At 42.4% G+C, this 15660-nt stretch overlaps 1 protein-coding gene across 1 annotated transcript; it reads left to right on the top strand.

The window, feature by feature from the left end:
- The first annotated feature begins 1829 nt into the window (after positions 1-1829).
- On the top strand, positions 1830-4409 carry LOC109705662 (pentatricopeptide repeat-containing protein At2g35030, mitochondrial). Its single transcript, XM_020226414.1, has one exon. It carries the CDS (start codon positions 2012-2014, stop codon positions 3944-3946), a length of 1935 nt encoding a protein of 644 aa, XP_020082003.1. The 5' UTR covers positions 1830-2011; the 3' UTR covers positions 3947-4409.
- The last annotated feature ends 11251 nt before the right edge of the window (positions 4410-15660 follow it).

Genomic DNA, 15660 nt, shown 5'->3' with positions numbered 1-15660 from the left:
CAAAGTGACATGATATTTTATGACACGTCAATGATATATGAAATTGAGAATACTTATTTCTCTAAAAAAGAAAAATAAATTGAGAGCACTTACTTGAAAGGTGTCACCAAATGCATCTGATATACACTGAGTCTCATTCATTGATTCCCATGTAAAGATGATGGGAATCAATGAATGACACGTCAATGATATATGAAATTGAGAATACTTATTTCTCTAAAAAAGAAAAATAAATTGAGAGCACTTACTTGAAAGGTGTCACCAAATGCATCTGATATACACTGAGTCTCATTCATTGATTCCCATGTAAAGATGATGGGATTATCTTTATTCAGTTCTAGCCAAGTGATTTTTCTTTGTTAGCATCGTCTAAGAGGTATCCGATATTGGATCAAATATCATTATATTTAAAGTTCATATCTCAGAACATCCCAAATAAATTCGATTGCGACTTAGCAATAAACCTTTTTTAGTACATATTTAGCAGCAAGCTGATATTACCCTCTAATAAATCTTGAATAACTCCAAATCGATGGATCAAAGAAGAAAGAATCATTTGAGGAGCTCAATCCTATGTCTTTGTCTCACGCCTATTTAATATATTGCGTCTTCCAATCGTAATATTTTAGATTATTGACTAAGCTAAGAATCAATTTAATCTCATACTTTCGTCCTTCCACAATAACACAATTGAGCACCTTCATTCGTCATAACCATTACTTTGATTAACCAAACATTGAAAATAATGAAATATGACTTAAAAGCATGATAATTTGTTCGGCTAACAAAATTTTTATCAATTAAAAAGCTACAAAATTTTTATGAATTAAAAAAGTTTCAAAAATAACCATCGAAGCATTTCGGAAAATTATATAGCTAACAACCAACAAAATTCATCACTACATCAAATGTATAATATGCAAATCCACAAATTAAATATGAGATGAAGAGATACCTAAAAAACCCATCCGTTGACCCTTTTGCCACCTCAGGTCTCATCTAAAAGCCTTCAAATTCCTGAAAAGAAGACAATTGCACATTCTATAAGAAAAAAAAATTAATATAGTAGGCAAGATGAATCGTAGGCAGAGCAACATATTTGATGAGATTCGAATCCATCTCATCGGATCCATCGTATACGGTAAAGAGGGAAAAGGGATGATGCAGTGGAGAGGGAGGGGAAACGACGTACCGTACGAAATAGTGAGAGGAGAGGGCAGATTTGATGAGATTCGGATCCATCTCATCGGATCCATCGTATGCGGTGGAGAGGGGAGAGAGACCATGTGGTGGAGAGGGGAGAGGGAATGACATATCGTAGGAAACGGTGAGAGGAGAGAGAACGCGGAATGGTGACAGGAGAGGGAACGCATAGCAGAGAGAGGAGAGAGATAGTAGGCTGAGAGGGGAGAGGAAACGCGTAGCAGAGAGAAGAGAGAGACGGTAGGCCGAGAGGGGAGAGGAAACGCTGTATGAAAACGTGGAGAAGAGAGAGCGATGGTTCTATTCGGTTCGAGGGAAATATAGCAGTCCGGTTCAAAGGCATGGTTCAGTTCAAAGTATCATACAAAAAACATGGAGAGGAGAGAGCCCGGTTCAGTTTAGAGGTGGTTCAAAAAAAGAAGGGGCGGTTCGGTTTAAAGAAGGTTCAAAAAAGAGACAGATAAGAGAGAGGAGAGGAATGGTTCGGTTAAGAAAAAAAAATAGCGGTTTGGTTCAGAAAGACGGTTTGGTTCAAAAGACAGGTTGGTGAGGGTGAAGGATAGCTTGCCAAGTGACAAAGCTATTGGGGATATATAATAGTTAATAGATAAGCATAAGCATGAAGATATAGATTTCCGATCAAATTATGAACAAAATGAATCAAATACAACAATCCTGACAGAATTGTCTCCAATCTTGAACAGAACCAAACTCGCGGCCTGTGCTAATTTCTACGCACTAATTGGGCCAACGTAGGCAGCCTTGTTTTAAGTGCTCGTTCTCGTCAAATTCCTTCCCGTTCTCTGTGATGCGCCGCGCATCATTACGCCTCCTCGGGACTCTCAAACCCTCCCTTCGCTTCTCCTGTCTCTCCGCCCTCCTCCTCCGTTCCCTAACTCTCTCTCTCCACCACCTCGCGTCCTCCTCTCCCAGCTCCACCAATGGCGGCGGCGGCACTCCTCCGCCGATCTCCTCCCCACTCCGCAGCGAAGACCGCAGCGCCGACGCGGCCGTCGCCCGGTCCAACCACGCCATCACCCGGCTGAGCCGCCTGGGCCGCATGGCCGACGCGCGTCACCTGTTCGACCGAACGCCCCATAGAGACGTCATCTCGTGGACGGCGATCATCTCCGGCTACGCCCGCTACGGTATGCTTCGCGAGGCGCGCCTCCTCTTCGACCGCGCCGACGCCCGCAAGAACGTGGTCACGTGGACCGCGTTGCTCTCCGGCTATGTCCGGTCAGGGCGCCTCAAAGAGGCCGAGGAACTGTTTGAACAAATGCCCGAGAGGAACGTGGTGTCGTGGAACACGATGGTCTCCGGCTATATAGAGAGCGGACTTGTCGATCAAGGGTACGAGCTGTTTAAGCAGATGCCGGAGAGGAATGTGGTATCGTGGAATGCAATAATAACTGCGCTGGCTCAGTCAGGAAGGATTGTCAAAGCATACGATCTGTTTAGATCGATGCCTGAGAGAGATGTGATTTCGTGGACAGCGATTGTTGCAGGATTGGCGCAGAATGGAAAGGTCGATGATGCTCGCGATGTGTTTGATCAAATGCCTCAGAGAAATGTTGTCTCTTGGAATGCCATGATATCAGGTTATGCCCAAAATCGGAGGCTTCATGAAGCTCTTGATCTGTTTCAAAAAATGCCCAAGAGGGATATTCCTTCGTGGAACACGATGATCACTGGGTTAATTCAGAATGGTTGCTTGAACCGAGCTAGGGATTTGTTTGATAGAATGAAGGATAGAAATGTCATTACTTGGACTGCAATGATATCAGGCTATGTTCAAGATGGGCAGAATGAATTGGCCTTAAAGATGTTTGTTGAAATGCTTAGTAATTGTGTTAATCCTAACCAGGGGACATTTGTGAGTGCTCTTGATGCTGTAAGTAATTTAGCAGCACTCCAAGAAGGGCAACAAATACACCAGATCATAAGCAAAACCATATTTCAGTTTGATCCGTTCGTCGAGTCGGCTCTCATGAATGTGTATGCAAAATGTGGCCAGATATGTATTGCTCGGAAGGTGTTTGATATGTCAAAGCGGAAGGATTTGGTCTCTTGGAATGGTATCATTGCGGCTTATGGACATCATGGAAATGGTAGAGAGGCAGTAAGCTTGTTTGAAGACATGCAGAAAAATGGGTTTAAACCAAATGATGTGACCTATGTGGGCTTGCTTTCAGCATGTAGCCATTCCGGTTTGGTTGATGAGGGGCTTAGAATTTTTAATTCGCTGATAAAAGATGGATCGATTGAAGTGCGGGAAGACCATTATGCTTGCTTGATTGATCTTTGTGGGCGAGCCGGGCGGCTCGAAGAAGCTAAAAATCTAATTAACAAGCTTAATATTAAGCCTTCATCAGGTTGTGTGTGGGGAGCCCTTATTGCTGGGTGCAATGTTCATGGGAATGAAAGTATAGGGAAGGTGGCAGCTAAGAAACTCTTGGAAGCGAAACCTAATAATGCAGGAACTTACATGCTACTGTCAAACATCTATGCTTCTGCTGGGAAATGGAGAGAAGTGGCAAAAATAAAGTTGAAGATGAAAGACAAAGGGCTCAAGAAACAGCCTGGATGCAGTTGGATTGAGGTTGGGAATAGGGTTCATGTGTTTGTTGTGTGTGATAAGTCCCATGGAGAGTCTGATTTGATCTATAGCTTGCTACAAGATCTCCATCACAAGATGAAGATGGATGGTTACACACCCGATATGAGTTGGATAAACAAATGATTAAGAACTAATGATTTGACCTAGTTTAGCGCAGGTTCATTGAAGTATGAAAGAGCATTGTGCAGCGCAGGTTCATTGAAGTATGAAAGAGCATTGTGCTTTGTTAGTCGATCTATATGGTTGAATTGGCAGCTCAAGTAAGCTGCAAAAACAGTGAAGGGCTTTAGATCAAGTGCCTTTTTGGCCTAGGCTCTATTTGTGAATTCCATTGCAAACCCCCACCATTTACATGTTTAAATATTACATGTTCTCACCCCCATCATTTTTCAGATGACGCGGTCGGTAAGGGTTGGGACGATGCATGAGGACGGTGCTACATAGTTGTCCCAGAGTTATTCGTTGTTGACGTTCATTATCCTTCTGTTGGATTTGTTTAGTTCTTTGCACACTGATGTTTAAATATTAATAGATGTATTTGAAATATTGTTTTATTATGATTAAATAGATGTTTGTGTTGTGTGGTTGTATGTTCTTGATCTTGTACTATAGTGCTATGCCGTGCATGTACAGAGGGGACTGTCTGTTCGTACAGGGAATCTCTTGTTCATATGGCGGGTCTGTGTGCATTCGCGGGTTATTCTCAAAGGTGTTTATAAAAAAAAAAATCTATATGTTTTTCCCTAGTTTTTCTAAAAGGACTTTCCAAAAGAACTCCTGGATGTGATAAATTAAAATGGTATCAGAGAAAATGTTGACCACAATCAACCACAGTTTAGGATGACTTTTAGGATAACTTAAGGCTTATGGGCACGTGAGAGCGCGTGGTTGTTGGGATTAAGTCCTGGTGTCTGGGTCGAGATTTAATAATCTCGAGGTGTATGGTTATTTTATTACCCCGTATTTTGTGCTACAGGTGTTTAATTACTTCTCTACTTTGTGTATGTATTACGGTGTTGGCACAGACTCGTGCTTATACTGAAAGTGGTGGCATTTACATAGGGCAGGGTGAGATTCCTGGGGTATAGCCACTTGTTGGCAAGTGGTGGCCTTAACGGGCCAGGTGATGGCATTTATTAGGTCTATATTGTTGATTCAATTTGAAAGAAGGGCTAAAGAGCATGCCCTCTTGAGTTGTATTAACGAATATATATAGTACAAGAGATTGTCTTACTATAGTAACAATGACTACTATAGTAAGAGTATAACTAGGATTACATACTATATAATCCTACTCTATAGAAGGCAATGATACTACTATATATAAGGCAATAATACACAATATCCTAATATAGATAAAATATATCGTAATATCCCCCCGCAAGCTAAGCATCCGGTGGTCGGATGCGAAGATTGAGCCGCAATATCGAAAACCGAGAGGATGACAGGGGCTTGGTGAAAATGTCGGCAAGTTGCTTGTCAGAAGGGATATGAATTAAGGCCAAATCACCAGACTGAACTTTTTCCCGCAAAAATTGATGATCAAGTTCAATGTGCTTCGTGCGAGCATGGAGAACAGGATTGGCCGCAAGGTAGGTAGTGCTGAGATTATCGCAATAAATACTGATAGAGCGCCATAAGAAAACACGAAGGTCACGAAGGAGACGACGAATCTAGACTGTCTCAGCAAGTGTGTAGGCTACAGCACGATACTCTGCTTCAGAACTAGAACGAGAAATGGTGGGTTGTTTTTTAGCGGACCAGGAGATAAGATTTGGCCCAAGAAAAATGCAATATCCAGAAGTAGAGTGACGTGTATTCGGGCAACCAACTCAATCAGCATCAGCGAAGGCCACAAGAGAAGGATTGTCACAGCGAGAGATAGGAAGGCCATAAGTCAGCGTCCCCCGAATATAACGCAGAATACGTTTGACCGCTTGCATGTGTGGTTCACGAGGTGCATGAAGATACTGGGCAACAGAGTTGACGGCATATGAAACGTCCGGTCTGGAGAAAGTGAGATACTGGAGAGCACCAACGATCTGACGATAAGTGTATGGATCCTAAAGAAGATGCCCTTCATGGGAAGAGAGATGAGATGTTGGCGAAAGAGGAGTAGAAATGGGCTTACTGTTAAGAAAACTATGTCGCTGAAGCAATTGATGCGCATATTTTTGTTGAGATAGATGAAGACCAGAGGGAGAGTGATGAACCTCAATACCCAAAAAATAATGCAGCGGTCCGAGATCCTTCATGGCAAATTCGCGTTGTAAAGTAACGATAAGAGCATCGAGAAGAGATGAGGAACTGCCGGTGACAATAATATCATCAATATACAAGAGAAGAACAAGAGTACCAGAGGAAAAATGACAAACAAATATTGAGGGATCAGCAGTGCCGCCAACAAAACCAATCTCAGAAAGAAAATAAGTGAAGCGCCGAAACCAAGCCCAAGGAGCTTGTTGGAGACCATATATCGCTTTATGTAGGCGGCAAATGTGACTAGGAAGCGAAGGATGCACAAAGCCAGGTGGTTGTTTCATATAAACCTCCTCAGAGAGAGTGCCATGAAGAAAGGCATTTTCACATCAAGTTGTCGGAGAGACCATCTAGAGGAGAGAGCGACTGAAAGAACAGTACGAATAGTGGTCGACTTGACAACCGGAGAAAAAGTCTCATCAAAATCAATGCCTTGTTGTTGTTTGTAACCCTGAGCCACTAGTTGAGCTTTGAGACGCTCAAGAGAGCCATCCGCCTTCTGTTTGACTTTGTAGACCCTTTTACAGCCAATAAGATTGACAAAAGGAGGAGCAGGAACAAGCTCCCAAGTATCATTGGTGAGTAATGCATCAAATTCTTCAGCCATGGCAGCACGCCAACCTGCATCCTAAAAAGCTTCATGAAAAGTAGTAGGCACAGTAGGAAGAGTAGTATGTGTAGAAGCTAGGAAGGAGAAAGACCCAGCAAAATTCTTAGCTATAGATTGAAAGCATAGAGTGTGTCCGGATCGGTAAGGAAGGCTCAGCAGGCTGAGGTGAAGGTGGCCTATTCGATGTGGAAGGCGTCAACTCAACAGGAGAAGGTGAAGCTATAGCAGTAGTAGGTCGGAGAGTGTGTCGTCTGATATAGACTCGGAGTTCAGGTGGACCAACAACAGTGGCAGCATGTTCATCACTAACCTGTGTGGCATCATGATTCAAGGTGGAAGGAAAAGTCGATACAGTCTCAGATGGTGAAACAGATGCATTTGAACTAACATCCGGAGAAAGGCGTGTGAAGGAAAAACCAGAGATGGCATCAAGAAAGGAAGGACTTTCGCCCAATAAGGGAGGATTAGAAAGAAAATGTTGAAACATTTGAAAATTTGAGGTAGTGGGGGAAGATGAGGAAGAAAATTTGGACAGACAAGAGTAAGGAAAAATAGTTTCAACAAAAGTAACATGGCGAGAAATAAAAACTTTACCAGTGCTCGGATAGAGGGAGTGAAAGCCCTTATGTTTGTCAGAAAGACTTAAGAAAACACAAGGAAGTGATTGGGGAGAGAACTTGTGATCTGCAATGTCCTGAACATCGGGATAACACAAACATCCAAAGACTCTGATAAGTTGCAAGTCAGGAGAAGCACAACCATGGAGAATGTCATATGGTGACCGCCCATTTAAAATAGTAAGAGACGGAAGTCGATTTACAAGAAAAACAGCAGTGTGAATGGCCTCAGCCCAAAAACGAGAAGGCAAGCCAGCTTGGAACAGTAGACTTCTAACAATGTTAGATAAATGGCTATGTTTTCTCTCAGCAAGGCCATTTTGTTGAGGAGTGTAAAGATAAGAAAATCGGTGAATAATTCCATTTTGTGAGCAAAAACTAGAAAACTTGTCATTTACAAATTTCGTATCATTGTCAGATTGAAATATTTTTATTGAGCTGTGATATATATTTTCAACCATCTTCTTGAACTCGAAAAATTTGTCAAAAACTTCATGTTTAAATTTTAAAAGATAAAGCCAGAAAAATCTAGAATAATCGTCGATAAAAATAACATAATATTTGTATCCAGAAACCGAGGGTACAGATGATTGCCAAACATCAGAATGAATAATATGAAAAAGAAAAGCAGACTGAGATTCCGAATCATGAAATGAGAGTTTAACATGTTTTCCCATATTACAAGCATTGCAGATAGATAATTTCAGTGAAGAATCAGAAATAATTTTATTATTTTTAATAAATGTAGAAAGAACAGGAAAACTAGGATGACCTAACCGTCTATACCAGACATCTCCACTAAATCTAGATGCAACAAGAGCTAGTTGTTGCTTATTCCCTACACTTGCAAGTCTAGAAGAAATTGGATAAAGTGATGTTCCCGAGCTAAGACATAGAAGAAGCTCCTTCTCTGTTTCCTTATCCTTCACAGAGAAACTAGTAGAGTCAAATTCAAAAAGAGAATTATTATGTTGACAGAATTTACGCACTGAAAGTAAATTTCTCTTAATAGTAGGAACAACAAGAACATTTTTGAGAGTAAAAGAGTTATAAGATGTATTCAATTGAGTTTCACCTGTCTGAGTAATATCAAGTAAATTTTCATTACCAACAAGAATTTTTTCATGCCCACTATAAGGTTTAGAAGATGAGAGAATACCAGAGTTTGCGGTTATATGATTTGATGCTCCGGTATCCGGATACCAGACTTACTCATCGGGTTCGTGAAGATTCATAGCAGCAAAGGTCTGAGGAACTTCATCAGCAGCGAAAGAATGATTGAAGCGTTGTCTGCACTGAAGAGCAGAATGATTGAACTTTCCACATATCTGACATTGTATGCCGGACTTCGGAATGTATGGTTGTTGATTTGGAGTGTAAGATTGTTGAGGATAATTGGGTTGAGACTGTGGATAGATTTCAGGAGATCCACGACCAGAATAGTGTCTACCACGTTGTCCTCGGCCTCCACGATATCTACCTCCATGGCCTCCACGATTACTACGTCCACGATTGGCATAAAGAGCTTCACCGTCAATAGTGGGAATAGCAGAGGATGTTGTCACACTAGTGGGACGCTGAACTTCTGTTTCTTCTTGCATCAAGAGTGGACGAAGTTGTTCAAAAGTTGGCTTATTTCTGTGTGTGTTTAGAGCACTAACAAAACCTCGATATTCCTCTGGTAGCCCTAGAAGAACAATCATGACCAAATTATGGTCTGACTCGATTTCACCAATCGCCTGAAGAGCATTACCAATCGTCTTGATCTTTTGCATGTAATCACTCATGCTCATTGAGCCTTTCTTGATACTCCGCAATTCAGACTTCAGAGAAAAAGCCGTGGAAGCAGTCTTATCAAGAAAATATGCATCAATAATTCTCCAAGCATCATATGCAGTTTTAGGTGAGCTAGAAACAACAATATGTAATATGCTAAGAGATAAAGTGGCATTAATCCATAAAAGTATAGTAGTATCGTAACCTCCTTCATATCAGCAGTATCGATAGTCTGAAAAGGCACAACACTAGTTCCGTCCACATGTTTTGTAACACCAAAACTTTCTAGAATATTAAGAAAGACTTGTTTCCACACAAGATATGTGGAATCGGTGAGTTCTAGTGGTATGAGAGTTTTGATATTAACAATTGGCAAATTTGATGTAGAAGAAAACATGTTTACTACCTTAAGATAAGGATCCACCACTAGATAAGAAAGAAAAATAAATTGGAATGTAGCGGATGAGAATAAAAAAGAACTTGAATTCTACCACATGAGAGGAACCACTTATCACCAAATAAGATCGACCGCACCAAGGAAAGAACCGAGCGATACGAGCAACCAACAGTAGGATAGTCCGAACGGCACCAGAGGAGCAAAGAGGAATCACAGAAACGCTGAAAATACTGTAGCAGAAATACTGTAGCAGAGGCACTGCAGTGCTGGTACTGTAGCGTTGGTACTGTAGCGATGATACTGTAGCAGTACTGTAGTGATAGTCCTGTAGCAGTACTGGGAAGATAGAAAACCAAAAGAAAAGACACCTATAGAAAAAGGTTAGATTTATGGTGAATGGTGGCTATGGATCGATATCCCCATATTAGGGTTCCTGCTCTGATACCATGAAAGAAGGGTTAAAGAGCATGCCCTCTTGAGTTGTATTAATGAATATATATAGTACAAGAGATTGTCTTACTATAGTAACAATGACTACTATAGTAAGAGTATAACTAGGATTACATACTATATAATCCTACTCTATAGAAAGCAATGATACTACTCTATATAAGGCAATAATACACAATATCCTAATATAGATAAAATATATCGTAACACAATTGCTATTGGCCAGGCCTCACTCCCTATGTAGAGCACGAGAGCTACTGCAAGTGTCTTTACGGAGACGACTCTTAGAGCGGCTATAGTCAGAACTACAGTGGGCCATTTAGGCGACTTAAACATTGGTGTTTCTTTATTAGATTTTATGGGTATGATTGTGATGCCTACCCCCCCTTCTTTTTTGCATATAGAATCGTCGGTGCAGGTCTTTCAACCTTCAACTAATTCATACGTCAAACTGACGTATACTGGACTTGGTAGAAACAGTCTTGGTATCAGATCACTATTGGTTCATACATCGTATCCAGTTATCCTAACACCTAAATTGGCGTGTTATGAGACAGTAGGTGGTCTTTGTAGGCTTGCGTCTTGTCGCGAGATACTACAAGGTGTTGTTGGAGGTCTCGGAGCTTTGGGTATTGGTTGTGTGTGGTTAGAAATTCGGTTAAAGAAACCGTTTCCTAAAACTTTAGTTTGTGTGGTTTGCGGCCTAGGGTTGCAAGCAGCTATTGGATGTTCAAGTATTGGATGTTGAGAGTTGAAAGACTCACAATGAGTTGGCCCAAGGTTGATCTTATTTCGAAAATCGACTTGCAAAGTCGATGTTTTGACAGTTTTGGTGGTGAACTTTTGGTTTAGTAGTGATATATCAATTGGCTTGACATTTTGTTTGACATGTACCATTTTGCGTGAAATCAAATATTGGTGTGTGTTCGCACGTTTTACTCGCGCTGTGAGGGACTTTGTTGAAAATACTAAGTTTCGGTGGACTTACGCGCAATTATACATTCATGTATACAAGTCCACATAGGGTTTGCACCCCCTAGCCCTTTGCCACCCTGAGCTGAGACCCCAGCCACCTCACCACCCTCCCCTGCCCTCGCTGCGTGCACCCTGGCCTCCGGCGCGCGTCTCCGGCTGCCGAAAAGCCACCACCTCTCTCCATCTCCCTCACATTTGTTCCTTCCCCCACCTTTTTTGCTCGAGAACTTGGTTGGGTGATCCCCTACCCTTGGGCTCTCTTCCGGCACTTCACTGGACCTTCGGCGACTTCCTACGCCGACTGCCACCCATCACTGAGCGCCGCCGCCACACTGCAGCAGCCTTGCGGCCTCCCTGGGCGAGCTTGGGCTGAGCTGACCTTGCACTCTTTCCCGAGCACCGCCGCCACCCTGGGCAGCCCTTGCTGCCTCCCTCCAGCCTCAAGCGATCCCTCACAGCCGCCCCGAGGTGCCCTGGTCGCCGCTGAGGCCGACGTGGAACCCGAGCCCGAGCTCAGCCCGTGCGAGCTTGGGTTACTCCAGCACCGCCACCGCTGCCGCTGTTGCCAGCCGGCGCGAGCCTCAGCCTCTCCTCGTCGGCCACACCCACCTGCCTCCAACACGCCCACCGTCGAGCTGCTGCCGGCCGTGCCCTAGCTCCCCCTGCTCGGTAAGTCTACGCAGTGCAGTTTTTGGGGTGTTCTGGGTTGTTCTCACCTTTTCGGCAATCCAAGACTGTCTCGAGGCCTCCGGAGGTGAGCACGGTGATCGCTGGACAGTGTTGATCATAGTGCTCACCTTACTTATGATCAGCAAATTTCGAATCTGCGTTTTCGACGTGATTTACCCCGAGTGCACGAAGTTCACTCAATTTCGGACGACTATTGTCTGGATTGTGAGCACGACCTCCGGCACGTTGAGACCTGTCAGCATGTGTCTCGGTCAGCCTCGAAAGCCCTCGATTTGTGCTGTTGGGCGGTAAAACCTCAAAAATCACAAAAATAATGTGATTTTATGTGATTGTAGGGACTTTTGTGCAAATGTACACTTCGTAGCTGCTGTGGGCAGTATGTGTGGGTGGCGGGTGATCTCTGGACTAATTGTCCAATGTCCGAGGTCTTTGCGAAAATCGAATATCGATTTTTGATGCGTTTTTCGGCAAAATTCGCCGACCAAACGCGATTTCAGTTCGGATTCCTTCCGACGATGTTCGAGCATATTATTAATGGTCGTTGAGCCTGGTTGGCTGATCACTTATGTCATTTCGAGGGTTCGGAGATGACGGGTGAGCGACGGTGGGTTCCGGTATCGAACTTGACATTTTCAGGAACCCGAATCGGAACTGTTATCCGACGATAATCATTTCGATGTGAGTATACGTGTTTGCTGTCAGGACACCCTTATTATGGTGTTGTGTGGTAGCGGGTGACTCGTGGCGCGAGTCGGTGAGTTTCGGAACACTTCGTGGGTCCCGGCAGATTCTCGGTGCGATTTTCGGGACTTCCAGCGAGTTATAGTGATCGATTTTAGGAAACCGATTCTCGGGTATTGTGTGGGGCTCGTGAGTCGTGTATTTTGGATTCGTGGGTTGGATATGACCCAATGGAACCTCCGTAGGTCCAGTTGACGATCGTATACAGTTTGGTGACAAGCGCAACACTGATACATGTAGGTGCTTCGAGCTGGTAGTCGGTGACATCGTTTCACTTTCCTCTCCCTTGCTATTGCACTTGCATATCAGTACTTTAGTCTCTACATGTCGATTGCCTTTGTTATCATTCGTTTATCTATAACTTGATAGTAGCATTGTGATAGTTGTTAGGAGACATGTAGAGCAGGCTTGCATATATTGTATATCTGTGGACCTTGGGTCCAAGCAACACATCGACTCCTTTGTTGTGTGTTTTGATCTAGTTGTTCATGGTTCATCGTTGTACTCCCTTGTATCTAGTTTCAGCCTAGGTACCGGCTTCTTGTCGGTTTTCGCATTGAGCATATCAGCATGATTTAGTCACAGCATTTGGGTGTATTTATTGACACCAGGTGTCACACCCCGGATTACTCGTTTCCCTAGGCACGTCGACAAATCCGCCGTATACAAAAAATTTTTTCATGTACACGAAACAATAGCTGTACCTATACCTGTAATCATACAACACTACAAGCAATAGCATAGAGCTGCTAAAAAGAAACATATATAAATAACATCGGTTCAACATACATACATAGTATCCTGATACAAAAGCACTCGCTCCAGCGAGGTACAACATCAGTATGTATAAGAACCACAAACTATAACTATCTGTAGCTGGTATAAATCTCTAGGTCAGCAGCAATTGGGAAGGGATCTAGCACGCGACTCCTTTCCACGATCAGTCTCCACGATAGCAGCAGCCGAAGAAGAGGGCTCTGCAAAAAGGATCCACAACTGTGTGTGAGAACTACTACAAAAAGTAGTCCTCAGTGGGTACAACTACCGACCTCAACGGCTCACCCACTACATCTACAGAAGGTATGCTCAATGATAGTAAGGAACTGGAAACAATCTAGAGCTATATGCCACTATACTATCATGATCCAACAGTAACTATCTGTAGAACAATGCAATCTTTGATCCAATCTCACTAGGGACTGTGAATATACATGTTCCGCCTGTCGAAGCTACACTAACAACCACCATACTGGATAGTCAGTGGAGAGCGAGTCCAACCAGGACACAACGACACCAACGCAACAGCACTAAGCCCGATTCCAGAGTGGCACACGTGGGCGCTACTCAACTGAGTATGCACATATATCTCAGCCGAGCTCAATCAGGCTCTCACAGGCTATAGTCAAAGTAACCAGGGTCTAACAACCAACTCACGTGCGCTCGGCACAATCTGATGTAAAAACAGCAATCTGGGTCCACCGTTAACCTCAACGGCACCCGACAGTCCGGAACAGCCTAAACACTGCTGTAAAAATAAGCTCGGCATCTCAGCTGTAAGGAAATGTATGCATCTACATGTGCATTTAATGTAGCGAAAATAAATTTTATTTATAAAATATGATCCAATCATGTATACTTTAATATCATAACATTTATAATATTAGAATATATATGTACCAAGGTCATCTCATGTGACGTACAAAATTATTATTCTAATCTAATTAGAAGAATGGTTCGAATTTCAACCAGTGCAAATTACCAAAATTATTTCACGATTGATGTGGATCTGAACTTCTGGTCCTTTGAGCCGCACAAGTGTTCGACCTCTATGTGTATCCACACAAGGCTGCTCCGGGATATGTGCTTCACACAATTACAGTATAATCTCGAAACTCCTTACGTGATCTCTTGTGTCAATGTGGAGAAAAATTAATCCTCAAATTGTGCTAGCAATTTCAAGAGGATTAACTATAGAAACCAATTAATATAGGAGATCACTCTCTTATGATTAAAAGAGAGCTTTATATAGTTGAAAAGCTTTCTCTTTTTGTTTGCATTCTACTTCAAATCACCTATATCTTTTTTTCGTCATTGGGAGATCCATCTATTTAAAGCTGAGGCCAAATGTAGAGAGACGAGATAGAGGTAGAGGAGCGTTCTCATAATGAGACATTCATTTCAATACAATTAATAAAGCATCTCTCTGTTTGGAGAGGAGAGAAAGAAACGAGAGGAATGAAACGTGCATCATAAATAAGAGGAGAGTTAACTCCTTTTATTTAATATGTACGGAGACAAAGAGAACAAAAGAAAACGAACATTCTCTTTTCTTCTCCATTAATAGTACAATTAATGTACAGTTTCATTTTCTTTCTCTCTCCCTTTTTGTCTTCATCTCCCAATAATCAATAAAAGGATTAAATACGAAGAGAGAGTAGTCACTTCATAAGTTGTTGCAACTATTGCACATAAGCCCTCGTACTAAATCAAATTTAGTATTAGGTCACTCTACACAAATTTCATCTTTTGCAATTAGAGTTTTGCTAATCACCTTAGCAAATAAATTCTTACTTTGCTACTTTAGCAAAATAGCCTCTATTAATTCTCTAAGCACTAGATCACACGCAACCTTTATTGTGTGTGACCACTTAGGTTCAATTCTACCTGGTAGTGAGATGTGACACTAAACTCTTTTAATGTCACCATCGGAACTCTTCTCGATGGACCAAAATATTTTTTTGCTCTCCCAACTGAGTGTAATTAACTATCTTAATTACTCTCATGGGTCCCACAATCCACGAGTGACACCTAGCAGTATATCGCGGCAATCCAAGTAGAATTAATAATAGACAGAATCTCTAGGTGTAGTTACCATGTGATAAAATCCTTCTACCACTTGTCCCGATAGAGCCGAGGTTATGGATTACTCGTCAAACCCCATTACTCAATCATATGTCTAATCTGATTAACAACTAATATGGAAACTCCGTTCCATAAAATCATACTGCCTTAGCCAAGGACTTGTAAATCAGATAGCATAGGACAATTACTTCTCTACCGAGGGTGATAGATTCCATCTTGACACACACCAACCTCCACGTATGACCCACTGCAGCCAACATGTGTTGACTTAACCCATGATTATGGTATAAGTATTTACACAGTCAAACTACAATAACCCACAAGCAAGATAACCGTGGTGCCACAAGTCAAAGGATCACTCACACTACTACAGTATGGAACAATTTACTGACGAGTGAGTAAACATCCATGTGATTGTTTATAGTTGGTCACGCTCAGTGAAATTGTTCTCCAACATTCA

Source organism: Ananas comosus, unplaced genomic scaffold, assembly GCF_001540865.1.
Source record: "Ananas comosus cultivar F153 unplaced genomic scaffold, ASM154086v1, whole genome shotgun sequence".
Taxonomy (NCBI): Eukaryota; Viridiplantae; Streptophyta; class Magnoliopsida; order Poales; family Bromeliaceae; genus Ananas; species Ananas comosus.
This window is presented reverse-complemented; position numbering and strand designations above follow the sequence as displayed.